The sequence below is a fragment of the Monodon monoceros genome, unplaced genomic scaffold (genome assembly GCF_005190385.1).
Source record: "Monodon monoceros isolate NGI ecotype Baffin Bay Population unplaced genomic scaffold, NGI_Narwhal_1 Super_Scaffold_9, whole genome shotgun sequence".
NCBI classification, from domain to species: Eukaryota; Metazoa; Chordata; class Mammalia; order Artiodactyla; family Monodontidae; genus Monodon; species Monodon monoceros.
The window spans coordinates 27,766,896-27,788,599 of NW_021703786.1; the positions used below are offsets into that span (position 1 = coordinate 27,766,896).

General features: G+C 54.2%; 1 protein-coding gene across 3 annotated transcripts in view; it reads left to right on the forward strand.

Annotated features, from left to right (window-relative positions):
- The window catches only part of CANT1 (calcium activated nucleotidase 1), a 33,852-nt gene extending 13,632 nt beyond the window's left edge, over positions 1–20,220 (forward strand). Inside the window, exons 1-6 of one of the 3 annotated variants that reach the window (XM_029211893.1) lie at positions 9,576–9,710; positions 11,587–11,661; positions 12,736–12,927; positions 13,399–13,530; positions 15,810–16,062; positions 18,628–20,220. In XM_029211893.1, coding sequence (XP_029067726.1) covers positions 11,610–11,661; positions 12,736–12,927; positions 13,399–13,530; positions 15,810–16,062; positions 18,628–19,660 — 1,662 coding nt within the window. In that variant the 5' untranslated portion in view covers positions 9,576–9,710; positions 11,587–11,609 and the 3' untranslated portion in view covers positions 19,661–20,220. Of the gene's footprint in view, positions 1–14; positions 769–9,575; positions 9,711–11,586; positions 11,662–12,735; positions 12,928–13,398; positions 13,531–15,809; positions 16,063–18,627 lie in introns of those variants that run through there. The other 2 variants (XM_029211896.1, XM_029211894.1) reach the window with 2 other exon arrangements.
- Positions 20,221–21,704: the final 1,484 nt, after the last annotated feature.

Here is a 21,704-nt window from a genome sequence, read left to right on the forward strand (position 1 = left end):
CTGTGTGTCCCCAGGCTACCTCATCCACGAGTCTGCCTGCTGGAGCGACACACTGCAGCGCTGGTTCTTCCTGCCGCGCCGCGCCAGCCACGAGCGCTACAGTGAGGAGGATGACGAGCGCAGGGGCACCAACCTGCTGCTGAGTGCCGCGCAGGACTTCGGCGACATCTCCGTCAGCCACGTGGGGGAGGTGGTCCCCACGCACGGCTTCTCCTCCTTCAAGTTCATCCCCAACACCGATGACCAGATCATCGTGGCCCTCAAGTCCGAGGAGGACAGCGGCCAGATCGCCACCTATATCATGGCCTTCACGCTCGACGGACGCTTCCTCCTGCCCGAGACCAAGATCGGGAGTGTGAAGTATGAGGGCATAGAGTTCATTTAAACTGGGAAAAATCAAGACGATGAACAAGGCTGGGGGGTGGACAGTTTTAAGCTACGTCAGGACTCAAATTTTATAAAAACCCGAGGACTGCACTTTTATGTGATGTTTTTCCTCGGAACTCTGAGGTGTATACCTGGTCTAGAGATTTCCAGAATTGGGAGCTCAGTCCCAGCCTGAGATGTGGCTTCTCAGAGGGGAAGGGGCGGGGGTCTTGGGACCGCAGGCCGGACATTTCCCTGCACTGCCATCTGGTGGTATAAGCTAGTCATTGCAGGCATCTTAATTTGGGGCCCATCCTCTGATTCAGCCCTTTCTTCCATCTGACCTACCTTTCTTTTCTCTCCATTTCTTCTTTTGTTCAATAACTATTTCTTGAGCTCCTACTGTGTGTCAAGCACTGTGCCCCCTCTGGGAACACAGCAGTGAGTCTGAAGCAGGCCTTCCAGTTAGGTGCTCCTGGGCTGCCCCCTTCTCTTCCTTCCTCGTGAGCCCCGGGCATTAAATCCACCCCTCCAGACCCCTGGAAAAGAACCCGTTTACGCTACAGGACATCACAGGGCTGTGAGAGCGAGGGCGGGCCTCCAGGAACGCCACAGGTGCCCAAAGTGCTGCAAGAGGGGACGCAGGCCCACCATCTGCGCCCCCATCAAACTTCTCCATTCAAGTGACCGACCCCGTTTTCTGCCTTCAGGAAAATTCTGCGGCTGTGTAGCACTTTGAAGTTTTATTATTAACTTATATTAATTAAAGTAATTTCCTTTCTTATAAAGTGGAATTGGCAAATCTTACCAGAACAAAGTCTTGTGGTTAACAGATTCATTCCCAGCAGTGAAGGAAATGGTGAGTAAGCAGTTACAGTCGGTCAGGCAAGTTTTCAACCCTTTCTAAGTCCTTGGTCAAAGGATACAAAGATAAGGATAAGGATACATTGCTGTTTTCTAGCAATTATCAGAAATTGCCATTCCTTGGAAGACTTGCATGAATGACTTGAATTTGTATTTCCTGAGTCAAGTGGGGCCCTGGGTCCTGGCGAGCCTACACCCTGCCCCAGGCACTGGGGCTCCCTTACCCTGGAGGCTGTGGACGAGGCCTGCCCGGCCCTGTGGTTTCTGTCCTAGCCTTTTATTTCTCCTCAGCCTCTTCCTCCTGGAAACTCTTCACAGAAACCTTGGTGTGTCTCAGTACCTGTGGCCTCTTCTCCACGCTCCAGGGTAAAAGGCGGAGGGTTTGGGACAGAGGTCAGCCAGGACCAGAGCCTAGAAGGGCCGTTGCCATCAGCCCACGGCGCCCCCTCGCCCAGAAGCTACCTCACCCCTCAGGAGGATGTAGGGTTCGTGATGGCTGGGAAGGGCTGTGTTTTAGGCCCTGGCTGCTACTGTGTGGACCCCCTGTCTCACAGACTTTTCCCGCTTTGAAACTTTAATACAGATGCTTGGAGGGAACCCAGGAAGGATACCTCATTCTTGTGCTGGTTGTCTGTTTCTTCCACTGTAAAAAAAACAGCAAAAGAACAGAAAACAAACCTTTGAACGTGACATGTTTCTCTGGAACTCAGCTCCCACTGGACACAGTCTGAAGGCCCAAGTCTTTCCTGACTTTGCCCAGCTGGGCTCCCTGACACGCCTCCTTGATAAACATCCATGAATGACATCAGGGCTGTGTGATATTAAAAATACAAAGATGGAATTAGGAAGATTGGAGGACTGGGGACAGTCACTGAGTTGAGATCCAAGACTCAGGTGCCCAGAAGCACCATTTTCACACAGTGATTTTCAAATATTTTAAAGCTAGCCTTTCCCCCCTGTATTCGCTGCTGTAAGCATAATGATTGTGCCCCTTCCTACTGGAGCCATTGTTTTGGAAACAATAAAGTGTATTCTCTTTGTCTCCTGGTCTGTGCTGTCTTTCGGCGCTGCCCCAGCGGACATGAGAGCTGAGTCACACAGGGGCTCAGTGAACGGTGTGCTCCCTGTGGGGGTGAAGAGGGGGTCCTGGCAAGGAACAAGCCAGAAGCCTTCTTGACACAGGATGGCTGATGTGCTGTGGGAGTTCACAGGATAGGGACCCATGGACCTTTGCAGTCGAGGAGACTTTTTGGAAACTGAATCACCCAGTCCAACTTTTCCCCAAGTCTGAAGATGCTCTTTTGGTCAGAGTGGTTAAGAATATAGGCTCTGGGACTTCCCCGGTGGTCCAGTGCTTAAGAATTTATGCTCCCAATGCAGGGGGCCCAGGTTCGATCCCTGGTCAGGGAACTAGATCCCACATAACGCAACTAAGATCCTGCACGCAGCAACAAAGATGCCTCGTGCCGCAACTAAGACCCGGCACAGCCAAAGAAATGAATAAATAAATACTAAAAAAACAAAAAAGAATACAGGCTCTGAGCCTACTCTCGCCCTCTGAAATGGCCCACACTCTGTCTGTAGAGTGTGTTTCTCTCTGAATAAATCCACTTCTTACCTAAAGAAACAATATATAGGCTCTGAGTCACTCCCGGGTTCCAGTCCTGGCTCTGACACTTCCCAGCGGTATGACTGTGGGTAGATCATCTAACCTCTCTGTCCTTTGACTTCTTCCACTGTGAAAGGACGATGATAATGGAGCTACTTCACAGAGCTGTCGTGAACAGTAAGTGAATCCATTCACAGAGGGGAGTAGAAAATCACCTGATTCTTCCTTAGCAGCTGCTCACCCATTCTGTTGGAGGTGCTGGAAGACTGGTAGTGAGGTGGGCCCTGGCGAGAGGTCTAGACTGGTCCAGGTGTCACTAGGGAGTCTGGTGAGTCTGCAGGAAAGAATGAGATCGTTCTGCAGGACACGCGGGGCCCTAAGAAGTCCTAAGAAGAAGGCTCAGGCGCACAGAAGGAAGGGACTGGTGAGGAAGGGAGGCCTGCACTGGTACAGGACACCAGGGGAGCGTGGGGTCAAGTGGCAGCGTGCCCATCCTGCTTCGTCCCTTCTGTCAGACTCCGCAGGAGGTCAAGTAAGAAGGTTGAGCGTGTCCACGGGCCAAGCAACAAGGAAGACGTGATGTTCTTGGCGAACCTTGTGAGAACAGTTCCGGGGGGTCGTGGGGGGAGCCAGAGTGCATGGGGCTGAGCGGGAACAGGATGGAGAGCTGCACACGGATGAGGAAGGCATGGAAAATCGTCTCTTGACTGTGTCCTTAAGTAACCGCTGTACCCTGGACTCGCAGTGACTCGTGCCTGCCGGCCACTCACACCTGAGTGTCACTAGCAAAAAGAAATTTCCCAAAGTCATCTCAGAACTGGGTGAAAGAAAATGAGCTTAGTTTCTTTACAAATGTTAACGGTGTCTCCTTGTGCACTTTAAATTGGTAAATTTCCAGGTAAATTATACCTTAATAAACTTGTTAAAAGATGTGGGTAAAGTGGAAATAAAATACCTTCACACAAAGAAAATTCCAAGGGCAACTGGCTTTACTGGTAAATTGCGCCAAACGTTTAAGGAAGAAATCATAACGAGCCAACACAAAATCTTCCATGATTTTGGGAACTGGGAACACTTCCCAACTCATTCTGTGAGGGCACCATTACCCTGATACCAAAACAAGACAAATATGAGAAAAGAAAAATACAGACCAGTGTCGCTCATGAACATAGAGCCAAACGTCCTGGGCAAAAATTTAGCCAGTTGAATACAGCATCATATAAAAATGAAAATACTTCATGACAAAGTGTGATTTATTCCTGGAAGGCAAGGTTGGTTTAATATTCTAAAATCCACATAATTCACCATATTAACAGACGAAAAAGGAAAAAAACATGTGATAATCTCAAAAGATACAGAAAAAACATTTGACAAAATCCGGTACCTGTTCATGATTTTAAAACAAATAAGCGGGGCTTCCCTGGCGGCTCAGTGGTTGAGAGTCCACCTGCCGATGCAGGGGACACAGGTTCGTGCCCTGGTCCGGGTAGATCCCATATGCCGCGGAGCGGCTGGGCCCGTGAGCCATGGCCGCTGAGCCTGCGCGTCTGGAGCCTGTGCTCCGCAACGGGAGAGGCCACAACAGTGAGAGGCCCACGTACCGCAAAAACAACGAAAACAAAAACAAAAAAAATAAATAAGCAAAGAAACTCTTAGCAAACTAGAAATAAAAGGAACTTCTTTAAGCTGGTAAATGTCATCTGTGAAAAACCTGCAGCTAACATCATACTTCATGGTGAGAGACTTTCCTTCGAAGGCTGGGAACAAGGCAAGAAAGTCAGCTTTCACCACTTTTTCCCCCACCACTTTTTATTTTAAAGTCATTTTAAACCACAAAGAAGTTGCCAAACTAGAAGAGTGTTGCTGTGTTCCCTTCACAGCAACAGTGTACAGTACACTGTTGTGTACAGTGTTGCTGTAATTTTGTCCAGTGACAGCCTCTCACATAACCACAGCTCAGTGATCAAACCAGGGAACCGCCATTGTGCTCATTACTTTCATTCACCCGCTGTCCTATGCGAGGTCCCAGACAGTGCAATTAGGCAAGAAAAAGAAAAGTCTTTAGATTGGAAAAGAAAGAGTAAAACCGTCTTTATTCACCAAGGACAAGATCAACTAGATAGGAAAACCCTAAGGACTCTTCAAAAAATAACTAACAGCTGAGTATAGCAGAGCTGAAGGATACACAGTTCAAATACAGAAATTAATTTTGTTTCTGTGCAGCTGCAGTGAGCAGTTGGAAATGGAAAATTTTTTAGACAGCGTCATTTATAATAGCACCGGAAAACATGAAATAGTTAGATATAAATCTAACAAAATATGTGCAAGATCTATATGCTGAAACTATAAAACACTGATGAAAGGTATCAAAGAAGACCCAAATAAATCAAAGAATATGCTGTCTTCATGGGTGGAAAGACTCAAATTTTGAGGAAGGGAAACAAAGTTGAAGGACTGATACTATCTGACTTCGAGCCTTAATGTAAGGCTGTAAGTCATCAAAATGTATTAGTGCCATAAGAAGAATAGATATATAAAGTCAGGAGAACAGAAGAGAGTCCAGAAATAAACCCATATGTGTGTGGTCAATTGATTTTTGACAAAGGTGCCAGGGTAATTCAGTGGGAAAATGATTGTCTTTCCATAAATAGTGGTGGGACAACTCTATTCGATATGGAAATAAATGACTGAAACCCTCATCTCCCGCCATACGCAAAATTAACTCACGTTAGATAATAGACCTAAATATAAGAGCTAAAACTACAAAATTCTATAAATTTCTGTGCAGTAGAAAATCTTTGTGAGTTTAGGTTAAGCAAAGATTTCTTAGATGTAACACCAAAAGTATGGAAAATTGAGCTTTTTCCAAGCTCAAAATCTTTGCTTTTCAGAAGACACTCTTAAGGAAATGAAAAGGCAAGTTTTTCAGCCAAACAATTTGCAAGTCGTGTATCCGCTAAAGGACTCGTAGCCAGAATATATAAAGAATGTATACGACTCAGTGATAAGACAACCCAATTTAAAATGTGTTTAAGATTTAAATAGACACTTCACCTCACCAAAGAGGAGGCATAAATGACAAATAAGCACGTGAAAAGATGCTCCACATCATGAGACATTAAAACCATAGTAAGATTCCACTACACACCCACCAGGATGGATAAAACTGAAAAGACTGGCAATACCAAGTAGTGGTAAGGATTTAAAGCTACCGGAACCACCATAGAAATTGCTAGTAGGGTTGCAAAATGGTTCAGCCACTTCGGAAAACACTTTGACAGTTTCTTAAAAAGTTAAACATACACCTACCATACGACCCAGTAATCTTATCCCTACACAAAAGAAAGAAAAACTTACGTTCACGCAAAGACTTGTCTCCAAATGTTCCTAACAGCTTTATTTGTAATACAGTAGTCCCGCCTTTATCCACAGGGGATACTCTCCAGCACCCCAGTGGATGCCTGAAACTGTGGATAGCATCAAACCCCATATATACTGTCTTTTCCTATACATACCTACCTATGATGAAGTTTAATTTATAAATTAGGCACAGTAAGAGAATAGCCGAGCTGCCAGCATACCACTCTTGTGCTTTGGGACCATTATTAAGTAAAAGAAGATTTTCTTGAACACAAGCACTGTGATATCTGGACGGTCGATCTGATAACGACAACGGCTACTAACTGACTAACAGGTGGGATACGCTGGATGAAGGGATGATGCACGTCCCAGGTGGGACGGCGCAAGGTTTCATCACGCTACTCAGAACAGTGCACAACTTAAAACTCGCGAATTGTTAATTTCTGGAATTTTTCATGTAATATTTTTGGACTGCAGTATACCACGGATAACTGAAACTGCAGAAAGCAAAGCCTCGGATAAGGGGGTGGGGGGGGGGCGGGTGAGTGTAGTCCAAAACTGGGAGTGACCCAAATGTCCATCAATGCATAAGTGCAGAAGCAGATTGAGGTCTGTCCACACAGTGGGCTACTACTCGTGAGAAAAGAACCAATTACTGATATTCTCAGTGACATCTCAAAAGCATGTGCTAAGTTAAAGGTTATATATTGTGTATTTCCATTTATATGAAATTCTAGAACACGCAGAGCTGCAGTGGCAGTAAGCAGATCCCCGGTTGCCAGGGTTGGGGGCTGGCAGAGGGGATTGTCAGCAAAGGCATAAGAGAACATTTGGGGATGATGAGAATGTTTTCTATATTATGATTGTCATGGTTACCATCTGTATACATTTGGCAAAACTCATTAAATCGATGCACTTTATTGTGTGTAGATTATCAGATCTCAAGCCAATTTTTTTTTTCTATAAATTTATTTATTTATTTCTGGCTGCGTTGGGTCTTTGTTGCTGTGTGCGGGCTTCTCTAGTTGCGGCCAGCGGGGGCTACTCCTCGCTGCGCTGCATGGGCCTCTCATTGCGGCGGCCCCTCTCGCCGCGGAGCACAGGCTCCAGGCGCGCGGGCTTCAGCAGCCTCAGGACGCGGTCTCAGTAGTTGTGGCTCACGGGCTCCAGAGTCCAGGCCCAGTAGCTGTGGCGCACGGGCCCAGCCGCTCTGCGGCATGGGGGATCCTCCCGGACCAGGGACCGAACGAACCCGTGTTGCCTGCGTTGGCAGGGGGACTCCCAACCACTGCACCAACAGGGAAGTCCCTCAAGCCAATTTTTTAAAAAAGAAAGAAAAGTGTGTGTTGGAATCCCAGCTCTCCAGCTCCCAGCTGTGTAACTGGTTGGGTTTCCCCTCTCTGCACTTCCGTTTTCTCATCTATTAAAGAGTTAATAAGAGCAGCTACTTCCTGTAGAGGTTAGGAGTATTGAATGGGTCCTGTCAAAAGTTGACAGCAGTGCCAGCTACCTCGAGGTTAGTATTACAGGCAGCGTTCCGTGTTTGGTGGGGGCGGCGGGAGAGGAGGCACAAAGAATGTCGTATGGGCGTCGTAAGGGCTCTGGTCTCTGACAGCCCCCAGCACGCTCGCCACCACGTCTCGGCTGTGGCTTCCTGCTTACAGCAGCGGGCTCTACATTGTCACCACTGGCCCGATTGTCCACAGTGTCGGGGCTTTCAGTTGGTCTCCTTACCAGAGCTGAGCCACTCCTCTCTGGAGCAGATGGTCTCAGTTCCCCTTCTCAGTTCCCGTTCTCCTGTTCCTGGAGAGACCCTGAGAGCCGGAGGGGAACAGACACCCGTGCTTTGATTCCATGTCTGGGCCTCTGTTTGACATTTTACCACCTGCACACAAAGGACTTTCCAGCAGGAAAGGACTCAGGGAATAAAGATTCGGCAACTTGGGTTTTTCGACGTTGCCACCAGTACCTCCCAAAGGACTTCCTATGCACTCCTGACCTAGACCGGCCACTTATTGCTGCAAGTACCAATCAACGCTAGAAGTGACAGTGCTGGGGTTTCTGTGTCAGCCAGCACTGAGGCTCCTTCAGCTGGATGGCGTGTTAAAACTCCCCTGTCTCTTCTGCCACTTTTGTTTCTGCTGCTCTCCCCACTGATCTTTACAGTTCCTTTGGAGGGGATTAGATGAGCCGGTAGCCCCCTCAGACCTCACATCTTGGGCAAATAGTCATTGAATAGTTGACCTGGGGGCTCACTCGTTTGGACGCAGGTCTGCCAGGGAAACTCTGTCTCCCCCACTGGTTCTCAACCCCGGCTGCACATGGGAACCACCTGCAAGGCTTTAATGCCAATGCCTGTCCCCACCCCAGAGATTGTGATTTAATGGGTCTGGGCCTTGGGAGTTTGTGAAACTCCTGGGTGATTCTCATGTGCCGACCAGGTTGACAGCCACTGGATTAGAGAGACCTGGGGACATTCCAAGGGGACAGCTCTTGTCCAGAACCTGGAATGCAAGTGACAGAAATAGAAGAGATCGATTGCCTCATTTAACCTTGAAGGCAGGGCTTGGCCTTGACGTCAGGCCAGCTGGACGCAGGTGCTCAAGCCATAGCATCAGGACCGAGGTTCCTCCGTCTCTCAGCTCTTCCCTCACCTGCATCCCCAGCTGGGCTTTCCTCAAGGCACAATCTGGGGCACCACAGACATCAGCATCTCCAGGCCGCCTGCTCCCTGCAGGGTCCCGTTCCGGGAGTCTGAAGCTGACTCCCTGGGCCGGCTGGGATCACGGCGCCTCCCTGACACCATCTGTCTCCCACCCACCAGGCTCGGGTCAGCCCCAGAGGAGCCACACAACCTGAGGGTGAGACGGGGGTGCTTCCCCAGGGGAAAATCGAGGTGCTGGCTCCCTGTCAGAGGAAAGGCAAGGGAGTGGGCGTGAGACGGGCAGAACAATTTATGTCCACTCCAGAGGTTCTGCCCCCGCCCCAGCAGGGTGCAACATTCAGGTCAGGCTTGAGACCCAGGAAATGGTTCAGGGTGTGCGGTGAAAGAGCCCACAGTCCCCGGATGCACATCCTGCCTGTCCATGCCCACCCTCTGCTCTTCTGACCGCTGTCCGCTGCTGCCCCTCCTTTCCCCTCCCCCAGCGCAGGGGCCTGGCACTGGTCCAGCTCGGAAGAGTATTGAAATTCAAATGTGGCTGTCGGCCGCCTTGCTCTGGTTACAGAATCAGCCAGACTGCCGCCTCGGGCCGCTGCCATCCCCACCGCCCCAGTCAGCACCGAGGGGGATTGGGGTGGTGCAGGAAGCCTTGGCGGCAGCCAACCCCAGAAGAAAACAGTGTCAGGTGGTTTCTAGAAATCGAAACTAGACTGAGCTTTCTGAAGCATTTCCTGAGACCAGCCCGACCACGCTCTGTACTGGAAGGGCTTTCTGGGTTGAAGATTGATCTGCAGAGGGATCCTGCAGGTGGGAGGCTGTAGGACAGCCATCAGTAGCTGTCTCGGGCAGGTAAGCTTGTGCCTCTTGCTCTCAGGTGGGTGTCCCTCCCTCTATACCATGTAATCTCATGGGGGCCAAGTCTCCCTGCTTGTACCCAGATGGGGATCTGGCGCTTCCCCTGAGTCCGGGGACCATCACCTCGGCTCCGTGTCCAGAGGGTCTCTGTGGACAGTTAGTTGGTCAGGTTGTCCACTGGCACACAGGACACCAGCCCAAGGGGCAAAAGCAGGCTCGGAATTCAGCCAAGGTGCTCTCTCTGCTCAGTGCTTTTCAGCCCAGGCTAAACCTGCCCAAAGGAAGAGCACCTCTTTCCAGTCTGCATAAACTCTGTCCCACTTCCCAAATGAGTCAGGCAAAAACGGGTGGTCGCGGCCACCTGAAGTACTGTGACATTTGCATACCACGTGCCAAGTGCTTAAATGGCCATTTGTCTGGGGCCTTGAGTTCCTGTTTCAGGATGAGCAAAGCTGGTGGCTGCCACTGTCTGGGGAGTGCAGAGGGTGGCCAGCCATCCCCATGTGCCTGGAACCTAGGGCATGTCCCAGGACACAGGAGTTCCCATGCTAAAGCCGGGACAGGCCCCAGTGCACTGGGCGGTTGGTCATCCTAGCCCCTTGGCCATCTGCTGAGGTCAGTGTAATGAAGAGAGGGCACCCCCACACAAACACACGACGCACGGCTCCCCAGCTGTGTGAGCCGAGCCGGCTACCCCTTCACTTGTAAGGTGGGGTCAATGAAGCATTTCTCAGGCTCGTGGTCAGGATCCCACGAGCCAGTGGTGTGAGTTGTCCTGGCCCAGGGATGCCGTTCAATGATGGTTAACAGGCCTTCGTGCCTGGGAGCCCCCAGGGGTCTGGTTAACGCAGTCCCGGGGTGCCGCCCCGAGGTCACCAGGCCCTGACTTGAGGGGCAGCCACAAGACAGGCCACATCTCTGCTCGCTGGGCCCCGGGGGTGAGTGTTGGTGTTGCAGTGACCACCCCCGTGTGCGGACAGGAGGGGAGGGAGACAAGTGAGGGGCAGGATGGGGGTGAAGGGGAAAAGTGAGCAGTGACAATTAAACGGAGCCAAGAAGTCCAGGCAAAAGTGGGGAGACCTGGGTGCCCCCTGCCTGCCTGCCCAGGGCTGGCTGTGTGGCCTTGGTGGTCCCCCACCTCTTCGAGCCTCTGCTCCTTGGGGACACTGACCTCAGAGGTCCTTGCATCCTGTGCCCCTCCCCGCAGCCTCTCCCCACCCACACCCGGCTGCACAGTCAGAGGCCTGGGCCTCAGCCCTGACCCCTGTCCTCCCCGCCCGACGCGCCCAGCCCAAGCTCTCTCACTGCTGGCTGTCCCTCTGTCACTCCTGCCCGGATTTCTGGGGCCTCCTCCCGCTGCATCCCCCTGCCCTGCTCTTGCCGCCCCCTCCCTTCCTGGGCTCACTTGGTCCAGAACCCACAGAATGTTCTCCATCTGCTGCAGACCTCAGGGCACCCCCTCAGGGCTCCATTGACTGAAGACAAAGCCCCATCCTGAGCAGGGCTCCCCAGGCCCTCCCAATCTGGGACCCGCACACCCTGCCTTCTCCCTCCCCACCGTCCCCACCCATCCCCCCCCACAGCCACGCCAGGCCTAGCTTTCTGAGATGGGCTCCTGTTCCCACTGTCCTCGCTGCCCAGAGACCCCCCTTCCTCTGGGCAGGTCTTCCTTGTCCTCGGAGGACCACCTTCAGATGAGGTAAGGGGCCCCCGCCGGGCGCTCCCCAGGCTCCCGGCTCTGAGGGTGCAGGCCCTGCACCCGCCGGCCGCCCTCCGTGAGCAGGGTCCAAAGGCTGGGTGGACACGCCGGCCCTGGTGCCGCGGGCTGTCCAGCTCCGCCATCTCACTCGGCTGCCTCCTTTCGCTGCAGGACAGGGGCTCCCAGGCAAGGCCATGGCCCCCCTGCGGCTCCTGTGGATGTGGCTGCTGGTTGCGGGGATTCACGGTGAGCGGGGCCCCGGAGATCTGGAAAGCAGCGTCTGTGAAGCTGCCGCTCCCTTGCTCTGCGGGGTCAGCCCCCTCTTTGCAGAAAATCAGGGCAATGTTCTGCCCGGTGCCTGGGTGACGGGAGTCAGCCCGGGTCTTCTCTCCTGCTTGAAGCGGTGTCCCGGGTGTCCCAAGTCATGGCTTGTATGTTTCAGTGAGGGGATGCCAAGGGAGTCACCATTTCATCCGGTGGGAACCAGAGGGACCCGGCAGGAGGGGCCCACAGATTGGCCAAACCCTGGGGGACACGAGGCCAGTGCCCTTTGGACACAGTCAGATTCCAGAGTCCTGGACGGCTGTCCTCACCCTTCACACTTCGAGGCCCTTCCTCATCCTGGTGACCCCACAGAGGCCTGTTGCTCCCCCATCTGAGAAGTGTCCTTTGACACGGCACCCAGCTCCTGCCTGACCCTGTTGGCTCCGGCGGGGGCTGAGGTGGGGATGGGCAGGGGAGGTCAGCGGGCCGAGTCCCAGAAGAACAGGTGTAGGGCCGGGACCCCGCTTCCTCTCCTTGCCTGGCACTCTGCCTGAGTTCCGGGGTGCCCTGGGCCTGCTTGCCCCCCACGTTCCCACACACCCCTTCCAGCAGTCCTCACTGTGGTGCCCAGGCTGCACCCCAAGCCCCAGACACCCTCAGTGGGGTCAGTGTGGGCCTCCGCCCCATCCCCCATTCTTTCCTTGGGGTCCTGCCACCCTACTCTCAGGTGGCATCGGGCACCCCTCTGCCCCTCCTCTATCAATAAAGGGTTCAGACCTCAGAGACAAGAAAGGTGGAGTCTACCCTCACTGTGTGTATGGGGGGCGGTCTATGTGTACTTTCCATTCCTCCCCGGGGGGTGATCCCCTTGAGGATGGATGGAGTCTTCAAAGCTAACGATCCAGGGGTCACCCCCTACTGGGGAGAACTTTACTGCCCCCGTGAAAGCACATGACCCCCGAGGAGGGTGGGGCGGCCATGCTGCTGCCCTGGGATGGAGGCCCAGCACGCGGCTTTCATCCTTGCTGACCTCTGCTCTCCCTCGGGAGCTTGCAGGCGTGAAAGACGGTGACATGCGGCTGGCCGACGGGGACACAGCCAACGAGGGCCGCGTGGAGATCTACTACAGCGGCCAGTGGGGGACGGTGTGTGACAACCTGTGGGACCTGACAGATGCCAGCGTTGTCTGCCGAGCCCTGGGCTTCAAGAATGCCACCGAGGCTCTGGGCAGAGCCACCTTCGGGCCAGGTAACCTGCGAGTCCCCAGGTCCTCCAAAGCTGGACGCGCTGCTAAGTAACCAGGCCCAGGAAGGGATCGTACCTAAGGCGGGCAAATGGCGTTCCCGCCAGCTCAGTGCTGGCAGAGGTTTCAAAGAGGCCGAAGCCCCGCGCTGGCTGAGCGCTGGCGGCCCGGCGCGCACGCAGGCTTGGCCGGCGGCCGTGTCCTCCAGCCCAGTGGCTCCACTCCGGGCAATTTACCTTCTCGAAACAGTTTCCCCCCAAAAGAAAAGTCTGTGTGCAGTGCCTGTGGTTCAAAAAAAGGGAAATCATTCAAATATTCAGAGACAGGGGTAGACACATAAATCACGGTGTCATAATTTGCTATCTATGAGGCAGACAGACCTTGTGAGAACAAGGCTAGTTGATGGTATGACGCTACAAGAGCCCCGAGAGCCCCAGCTCCCCCTCCAGGCTCTGTCGTCCTTGCTGTGCCACCAGGAAGGGGCCCCATCATGCTGGACGAGGTGCAGTGCACAGGGACAGAGCCCTCGCTGGCCAACTGCACATCCCTGGGCTGGATGAAGAGCAACTGTAGACATGACGAGGACGCCGGCGTGATCTGCACCAACGGTGAGCGGGGGCGGGGGGGTGTGCCCCGTCCTGAGCCCCAGGGCCCTCCCTGTACCCCCGCCCAAGAGCTGCCACGGAGGCCCGAGCCCTGGATCCCAGGGACGGTGGTCACGTCGGCTCCCCACCCCTCCACGCGGATCACACACCTTCCCATGCAAAGGTTCGCAGGTGGTGCCTACTCTCCAGGAGGGGCAGGAAAGGCCCAGTTCCCACCACCTCACAGCAACAGATCTCCACTTCCTTACCGCCCCCCCCCCCACCCCGACCGGAGCCACTCAGAAATGCTCCATTTAACCCGATTCTCGGGCAATGAGCCACATTCCAAATACAGGCACACCTCGGAGATATCTCAGGTTCGGTTCCAAACCACTGAAAGCGAGTATCACAGTAAAGCGAGTAACAGGAATTTTTGAGTTTCCCAGTGCCTGTAAAAGTTATGTTTACACTATACTGTAGTCTACTGAGTGTGCAATAGTATTATGTCTAAAGAAACAATGTACATACTAAAATATTGAATCACTATGTTGTACACCTGAAATTAATATATTGTAAACCAACTATACTTCAATTAAATAAATAAGCAAGCACACTTAGTTGGAAGCAGAGCTAGAACTGGAACAAAGATTTTCTGACCCTAGTCCGGAGTCCTAGGTCACTCCTGCAAGAGAGAAAGCGGCTGTCACCGGGTGCAGGCTCCTGGCCCAGCAGCGCCCCCTCCCTGTGATGGGGGGAGGTGCGGGGAGACTGACACCCGTGCTCAGCTGTACACGGGCAAGGCCTTGTTGCATTAAGAAAGGATTGAAGCTGAAGAGTTTCAGATAAAATAAATATGCATATTTTCTCTCTTTTTTTGTAGAGAACAAATTTAAAGACTAGCCAGTTCTAAATATAATAGATCGATGGCATAAAATCAGTGAACCAGAAAAGCTATCGATGAAAAAAAAACACTCCACACACCTTAATTTTTAAAAGAATAATGTACATACCTTAATTAAACAATACTTTATTGCTAAAAAATGCTAACCACCATCTGAGCCTTCAGCAAGTCATAATCTTTTTCCAATAGTAACATCAAAGGTGACTGAGAATTACCAAAATGTGACACAGAGACGCAAAGTGAGCAAATGCCGTTGGGGAAAAAAAAAATGGTGTAGCTCAAGGCACAGTTGCAACAACTTTCAGTTTCAGAGAAACGCGGCATCTGTGAAGCACATTAAAACGAGGTGCCTCTGCACCCTGTGTCTACATGCTGCAGGCTTATCTCTCGAAATGCCAGCCTTTTGTTTCTGCTGGTTCGCATTCCAAAGCATATTACAGCACACCCCCTGGACCCGGGCTTAGACAGCCTGCTGGACGTGCTTTAGACGTTTCTTGGGGGCAGAAAGGCCTGATTGCAAACAGCCCCAGCCCTGCCCTCTCCCCAACGCCATCAGACATTCTAAATGGACCGAGGCTGCCCCGCAGTTTTGAGTCCTCGGGTCCCAGTTTTATCTCGTCTCTCATGACCACTTGTCCTTCTCCCTGGGCTCGCACAGGGAGCGCGGGAGCACGTGCAGGAGACACACCTGGGCTGTGGGGCTGGGGTGCAAGGCAGGAAGCAGCCCTGGCCTGGTGGGGAGCCCCAGGGTGAGTAAAGGAGAGTCTGGGGTGCGGGGAGGAATGCGGGGGCTGAACCCACCTGGTTTAATTGTCAGAATTGATTCAAACCTGTTTGTGGCAAAGAAAAAACAGATGGAATTTAGTTCCCTGCTAAGCTTTGGGAGGGGCCAGGAGAGGCGGTGCATCACCCCCAAACCACCCTGGGGGCTTCAAGTAGCTTCTCTAGGCCTCGGTCCCCTGAAGGAGGCTGCTGAGAACCTCAAAACTCTAAATAGGGTTGCCATTAAGCCCTCCCTCTTCAGACCAAACCAGGCAGGAGGTTTGGGTTTTAGAAGGTCATATCTGGGTGAGTGATTGATTGGGATGGGGCCCCAGGCTCTGGGAGTCAGCGCCTCCGAAACACCCACCTGGATGTGCTGTCAGAATCTGGAGGAGGCAGATGAGCTAAGTAGGAGTGTTTGACGGAGTGGGGGCTCTGGGCCACGGAGGGCAACAGCACCCTGTCTTCCAGGGCTGTTCTTTCCTTGCCTCCCCAGGAGCCTTTCTGAGTAGATAAGACAGGAGCGGGGCCACGATTTAAGGGAAGAAACTGACTCCAGGGAGCAAAAGTGTTTTCAGGTCACAAAGGAAGCAAGTGTCAGGGCCCCTCCCAACACGGCACGTTCCCTTCTACCCCTTAGAAACCAGAGGCATCCACACCTTCGACCTGTCCGGCAAGCTCCCTGCAGCTCTAGAGCAGATCTTTGAGAGCCAAAAGGGCTGTGACCTGTTCATCAGGGTGAAGACGAAGGAGGAGGACGAGCTGGGCATCTGTGCCCACAAGCTGATCCTGTCCACCAACCCCGAGGCACACGGCCTGTGGAAGGAGCCGAGCAGCAGGGTCACTATGGAGGTGGATACCGAGTGTGTGCCTCTCGTCAGAGACTTTATCAAGTGAGTGTCCTTGGGGCCAGGGGCTGGGGACTGGGCAGCATCCCTTCCAAGGCAAACCGCAGGGACGAGGGATGCGGCACCGACGGCAGCCATGCTTGGGTGAACACGCTTGTTCACACTTGTGTGCACACACACTCACACATTCACACGTTTGCCTTCACAGCCACGCATCCTCACATTCACACGCACATTCTTATGCATTCTTTCCGCAGGGGCTGTGACAGATGGGGCAGCACACACACGCACACACGCACACACACACGCACACGCACACACACGCACACACACACACACACACACACACACCCTTGTCTCTCAGGTGTCGTAAAAGCATCCAAAAAACAACCATCAAAGGATTCTCCCTCTTCTCACCTGACTGATCTGCTCACTCAAAAAATTCTTTTAAAAACCGAATCCAAATCTGTTGCTGGAGAAAAGTGGGGGGAAGCCCTCAGGCGGGGCCGCCCAGGCCTCGGGTCTAACCAGTGGGCCAGCCACGCTCAGGAGCCCGTCTCCCAGATGACAGTGGGCCCCGAGGGGCGGCCCCTTCCCGCAGACCGCCCTGCTGGGGGCCACTCTGTCCCCACCCAAGGGGCCTCCCGGGGGGCTGGTGTTCTGCGAGCATCAATTTGAAAAAAGAACCACGTCTATGAAAGCTGTTCTCTCTCGTGACCCAAAGCTGTAGGTAGCTGAAAGTGACATTTAAGAGAAAACAACAAATGGCAGTTAAAACAGATTAAAGTGGCTTCTTTTCAGCCAAGGACAATATAAGAACTTGGCAGCCATCCTGTACCCCTTCTAGCGGGACTGATATCTGTAACGCGTTTGCGCCTGTCCCCAGCTTCCCGGCCCCAGCTGGAGTCACCGCCCTTGGTCAGAGTTCAGTGATTTTCTGGACTGTCTGGCCATGTGCTCCGGCTCTCTCTCCCTGTCTCTCCCTGTCTCTTTCTGTCTCCCTGTGTCTCTCTCTGTCTCTGCCTCTCCCTCCCTCTCTCTCTCTTCCTTTCTCTCTGCCCCTGTCTCTCTCCCTCCCCTAAGGCAGAGAGGCTGCAGTGAGCCCCGTCCAGGCCCCAGAAGGCCTCAGAAGACCCCTGCTCACTGCGGCTGCTCCGCACGCTCCCCTTCCCTCTTCCCAGTGTTCCCCACGCGGCAACTGCTGTTCAGAGCCTTCTGTCAGTAATCCGGCTTCTCACCAGTTTCTGGGGTCTCTGGGGGTCACTAACATCCCAGGGCCTTTGGTCTTTTTTCTACCTTTCAGGATGTTTTCTTCCCTGATGGTGGCGCAGGGCCGAAGGGCTGATTGCGACCCCCTGTCCCCAGCCACTCGGGTGCCCGCCTGAAGCTGAGGGTGGCCAGTGTGCCCAGACCAGGGAGAGCCAGCCGGGCTGGGGCGTCACCAGGTGGGAGCTGCACAGCTCCCAGCAGCTGGGAACCATCCCTCTCTGGCCCCAAAGCGGGATTAAGAGGTGGTGACAGAAACATTCTGTGGTTTCCTTGCTCCCTTTGTCAATGGCCATCTGCGGGGCCCTCGGTGCCACCCCTTGCCTATGAGAGAGGCAATGCCTCGTCCGCTGTCCAGGTGCTGCCCAGGGCGGAGGTTCCTGGGCTCAGGCCACCACCAGGCAGATACCCAGCTATGGGCGACGGGCCAGAGGGTGCAGATGCCCTTTTTTGCCCCAGAGTTCACGGTCATCAGCAGGATCACGTGATGTGTTGAGCGCATGAGGGCAGAGAGGGTGGGAGGAGGGCGGGCCCACCTCTGCCACCAGCACTGGACACTGTGGGGCCCCAGCTCTGCTCTGGGCGCCCCCAGCTCTATGTTCAGGTGACAGGGTAGCCACCAGGTCCGCTGCTCCCTGGAAGGCTCCGCGTTCGAGAGAAGCCATGGGGAGAGTTTGGCTCTTCCCAAAGCAGGACCCTACTCACCATGTCCCAGGAGACAGCAGCCACAGCCTATCGTTTCCCCTCCCAGCAGGCTCCCTCCGCACGCGTCTTCACGCAGCAAAGGGCTTCCTGGTGGCTCACTGAGTTACATGGCAGATGGCACAGACTGGGTGCCGCCCGCGGGGCTCACGGCTGGTGGGGAAGGCAGATAGGAGGTGGCCAGCGGCGATGCCTATGTCACGGGAACACCTGACAGGTGCTGGGGTCAGAGGGGCGCCTACGGGCACCCAGTGGGGGCCCGAAGGGGTCTGGCCAGGTGCGTGACAGTGGGAAGGGAAGGGCAGGGCAACGCTGATGCCCGGGATGGCCGGCAGGCCCTGGCGCCCATGGTCCGGCCCGTGAGGACGGTGGTGATGGTGGAGGAGGTGGTGGGACCACCCCCCTCACGGATGAGGATGAAGCAACATCTTCAAAGAGCCTGGGATCCGCCCACACCTGGCTCTAAGCAAACGGGAGCTTGGAATGTGCGTTGACCCAGGAGATAAATCAGGGGGCTCTGAATGCCCCTTGAAATAGCTAGCACCGCGGGTGTCAGCGGTCAATAGCACACGCGCATCAGGGCGCACCTGCTGTCCTGTGGGGAAGGAGTATCACCAGGCATCAGCCCTTGTCTCCCTGCAGGTACCTCTACTCCCGGAGGATCGACGTCTCTCTGTCGTCAGTGAAGTGCTTGCACAAGCTCGCCTCTGCCTCTGGGGCCAAGCAGCTGCAGAGCTACTGCGGGCACCTCTTCGCCATCCTCCTCCCCCAGGACCCCTCTTTCCGGACGGCCCTGGACCTCTATGCCTATGCCCTGGCCACCCGGGACCCCGTGCTGGAGGAGATCTGCGTGCAGTTCCTGGCCTGGAACTTTGGGGCCCTGACGCAGGCCGAGGCCTGGCCGAGCGTCCCCACGGCCGTGCTCCGAGACCTGCTCTCCAGGAATGAGCTGGTCACTCCCAGCGAGCTGGCCGTGCTGCTGGCCTTGGATGAATGGAGCCAGGAGAGGCGCATCTCCCGCAGGGAGGTGGAGGGCTTGGTGGAGAGGGTGCGGTTCCCCATGATACCGCCCAGCGACCTCTTCACGCTGCAGTTTAACCTGTCCCTGTACTGGAGTCACGAGGCGCTGTTCCAGAAGAAGATGCTGCAGGCCCTGGAGTTCCACACCGTGCCCTTCGAGCTGCTGGCTCAGTACAGGGGCCTGAACCTCACCGAGGACACCTACCAGCCCCGGCTTTACACCTCGCCCACCTGGAGCGCCTCCGTGATGGGTTCCAGTTACAACCCCTACCGGTCCTTCCAGACGCCCCAGCACCCCAGCTTCCTCTTCCAGGCCAGCTCAGTCTCCTGGTCTTTAGTCTACCTCCCCACCATCCAGAGCTGCTGGAACTACGGGTTCTCGTGCTCCTCTGACGACCCCCCCCTCCTGGCCCTCTCCAAGTCTAGCTACTCCAATCCCACCATCGGTTATGAAAACAAGGCCCTGATGCTCTGTGGGAGAAACTTCGTGGCGGACGTCACCAACTTCGAGGGCTGGAAGGCCCTGATCCCCAGCGCCCTGGGCACCAACAGCTCCAGGAGTGCTTCCTTCTTCCCCTGCCCGGCAGGGTCCTTCAGCAGCTTCCAAGTTGTCATCCGTCCCTTCTACCTGACCAACTCCACGGGTGTGGACTAGACCCGAGGCTGGGGGAGCCAGGGTGGCAGGAGCGCCCAGAGGCGGGGCACCTCCCATCCTTCACCTCCTCTCTGCAACCATCTCCAACCACCAGCCACCAGATGGCCCCCCCCTGCTTCCGTTGATCTCTCTGAGCTTAAAGAAATTACTGGAAGGTTTCAACTACTGCAGTCCACAAACCGAGAGCTCCCACTTCCCACTGCCCGCCCAGCTGGTTTGTCGGGAAGTAACAAGATATGAGCAAGGAGCTGTCGGGTCTCCTCCCCTGCCTTTCACTCTGCCCTCTGCTGTCCCTTATCTGAGATCATTAAAATTGCACTGTGGGGGCTTCCCTGGTGGCGCAGTGGTTGAGAATCTGCCTGCTAATTCAGGGGACACGTGTTCGAGCCCTGGTCCGGGAGGATCCCACATGCCGCAGAGCAACTAAGCCTGTGAGCCACAGCTACTGAGCCTGCGCGCCTAGAGCCTGTGCTCCGCAACAAGAGAAGCCACAGCAATGAGAAGCCCGGGCACCGCAACAAAGAGTAGCCCCCGCTTGCCGCAACTGGAGAAAGCCTGTGCACGGCAACGAAGACCCAATGCAGCCAAAAATAAATAAATAAATTTATTTTTAAAAAAAATGAACTGTGGTTCCCAAGTTCTCTTGTTCATGCAGAAAGAGTTGTTGAGTCCGGACATTGGGTGTGCTGGGCCCTGGGGTCCAGTGAATGAGCAGATCCAGTCCTTTCCGTGTGAAGCTGCAGTCTTGTGGGTGAGACAGGCGATCACAAGTAAAACACTTGGGGTAAATACAAGCCGGAATAACAGGTGATGGAAACCAGAGGGTGGCAGGGGGAGGCACAGGCTGGAGCTACTTTCGTGGATCTCAGTGGAGAAATGAAGAGTGCGGGGCAGCAGATGTGGGGGAAATGGGAGGAGGGTGTGTTCCAGGTAGAAGGAACAGCACGTGTTTGGAATCTTTTCTCCATCAATCCTTGCACATGTGAGGGATGGGGGCAGAGATCCTCATCTCAGCGTTGTTTGTAAAAATGGAAATTTGCAAAGAACCTTAAAAGGCCACCAACAGAGTGCTTGACCACAAATAAAAGACACCCACCATGGGGTGGTCAGGCAGAAGAAGGATATACTAGAAGGATACTGGAAGACCCACAGAATCTAGGCCAAGGCGGGGGGACCGGGCCTGGGGTTCCGTGGGTTCTGGGTGCTGGAGGCTGCCCCTACCGGAGCAGGGCAGGAATTCTAAACTCTCCCCGCTTCTTTGTGATGCACACTCCAGGCACCTGGCCCCAGTGGAAGCATCTGGTTGGCCAGGCTCAGGCCATGTGCCCTCCACTCTCGGCCAGGGTCTGAGAGAACAAGTATCTGGACTGTTTTGGCCTCGAGAAGGGAGGCGGCACAAGGCTCACCCAATGGGAGGGAGGTTCACAGGCTGGGCAGCCAAGACACAGCCGTCCCCACCACACACTCCTCTTCCCCAGCGGCCCTGCGAAAACAAAACCAGGGACACAAAGCCTCCACCTGATCCCACACAGCCTCACCCTTTCCCAAAGGGTGCCCCCAGGCCCCTCAGGCTCCAGGCCCACCATCTTGGCCACCTCTGTAGCGGTCCTTTGACATTTTAAAAATCTATGACTTTAAATCACACTGTTGACCATTGCCATCACCACTCTCGGCCACATCAGCACGTAAAGGAAGACAGAAAGGAAATGTTCATTATCAATGTGCGCCAGACACACACAGGGGAACGCTGTCCTCGCTGTAGCAATGAGTCAAGAGACCAGAGTATCTCCCCTCTCCTACCCACTCCGTGGACCTCTGCCCACAGACAGCAACTCGGCAGTGAAGGTACAGTCCTGGTCAGATAACCAGAACCTTCCAGAGAGCTCAAGGCCCTGGTGGATCCTGGCTGTAAGGAAATCTACAGCCCCACATTGAGCCATTGGATCCGGCAGTTTGAGGAGACACCCAAGAAATCACCTAGTTCCTTCCATCCTCCTTGTGGGCTTTTGAGTGGCGGACCTGTCCCCCTGACGATCGGGGCCCA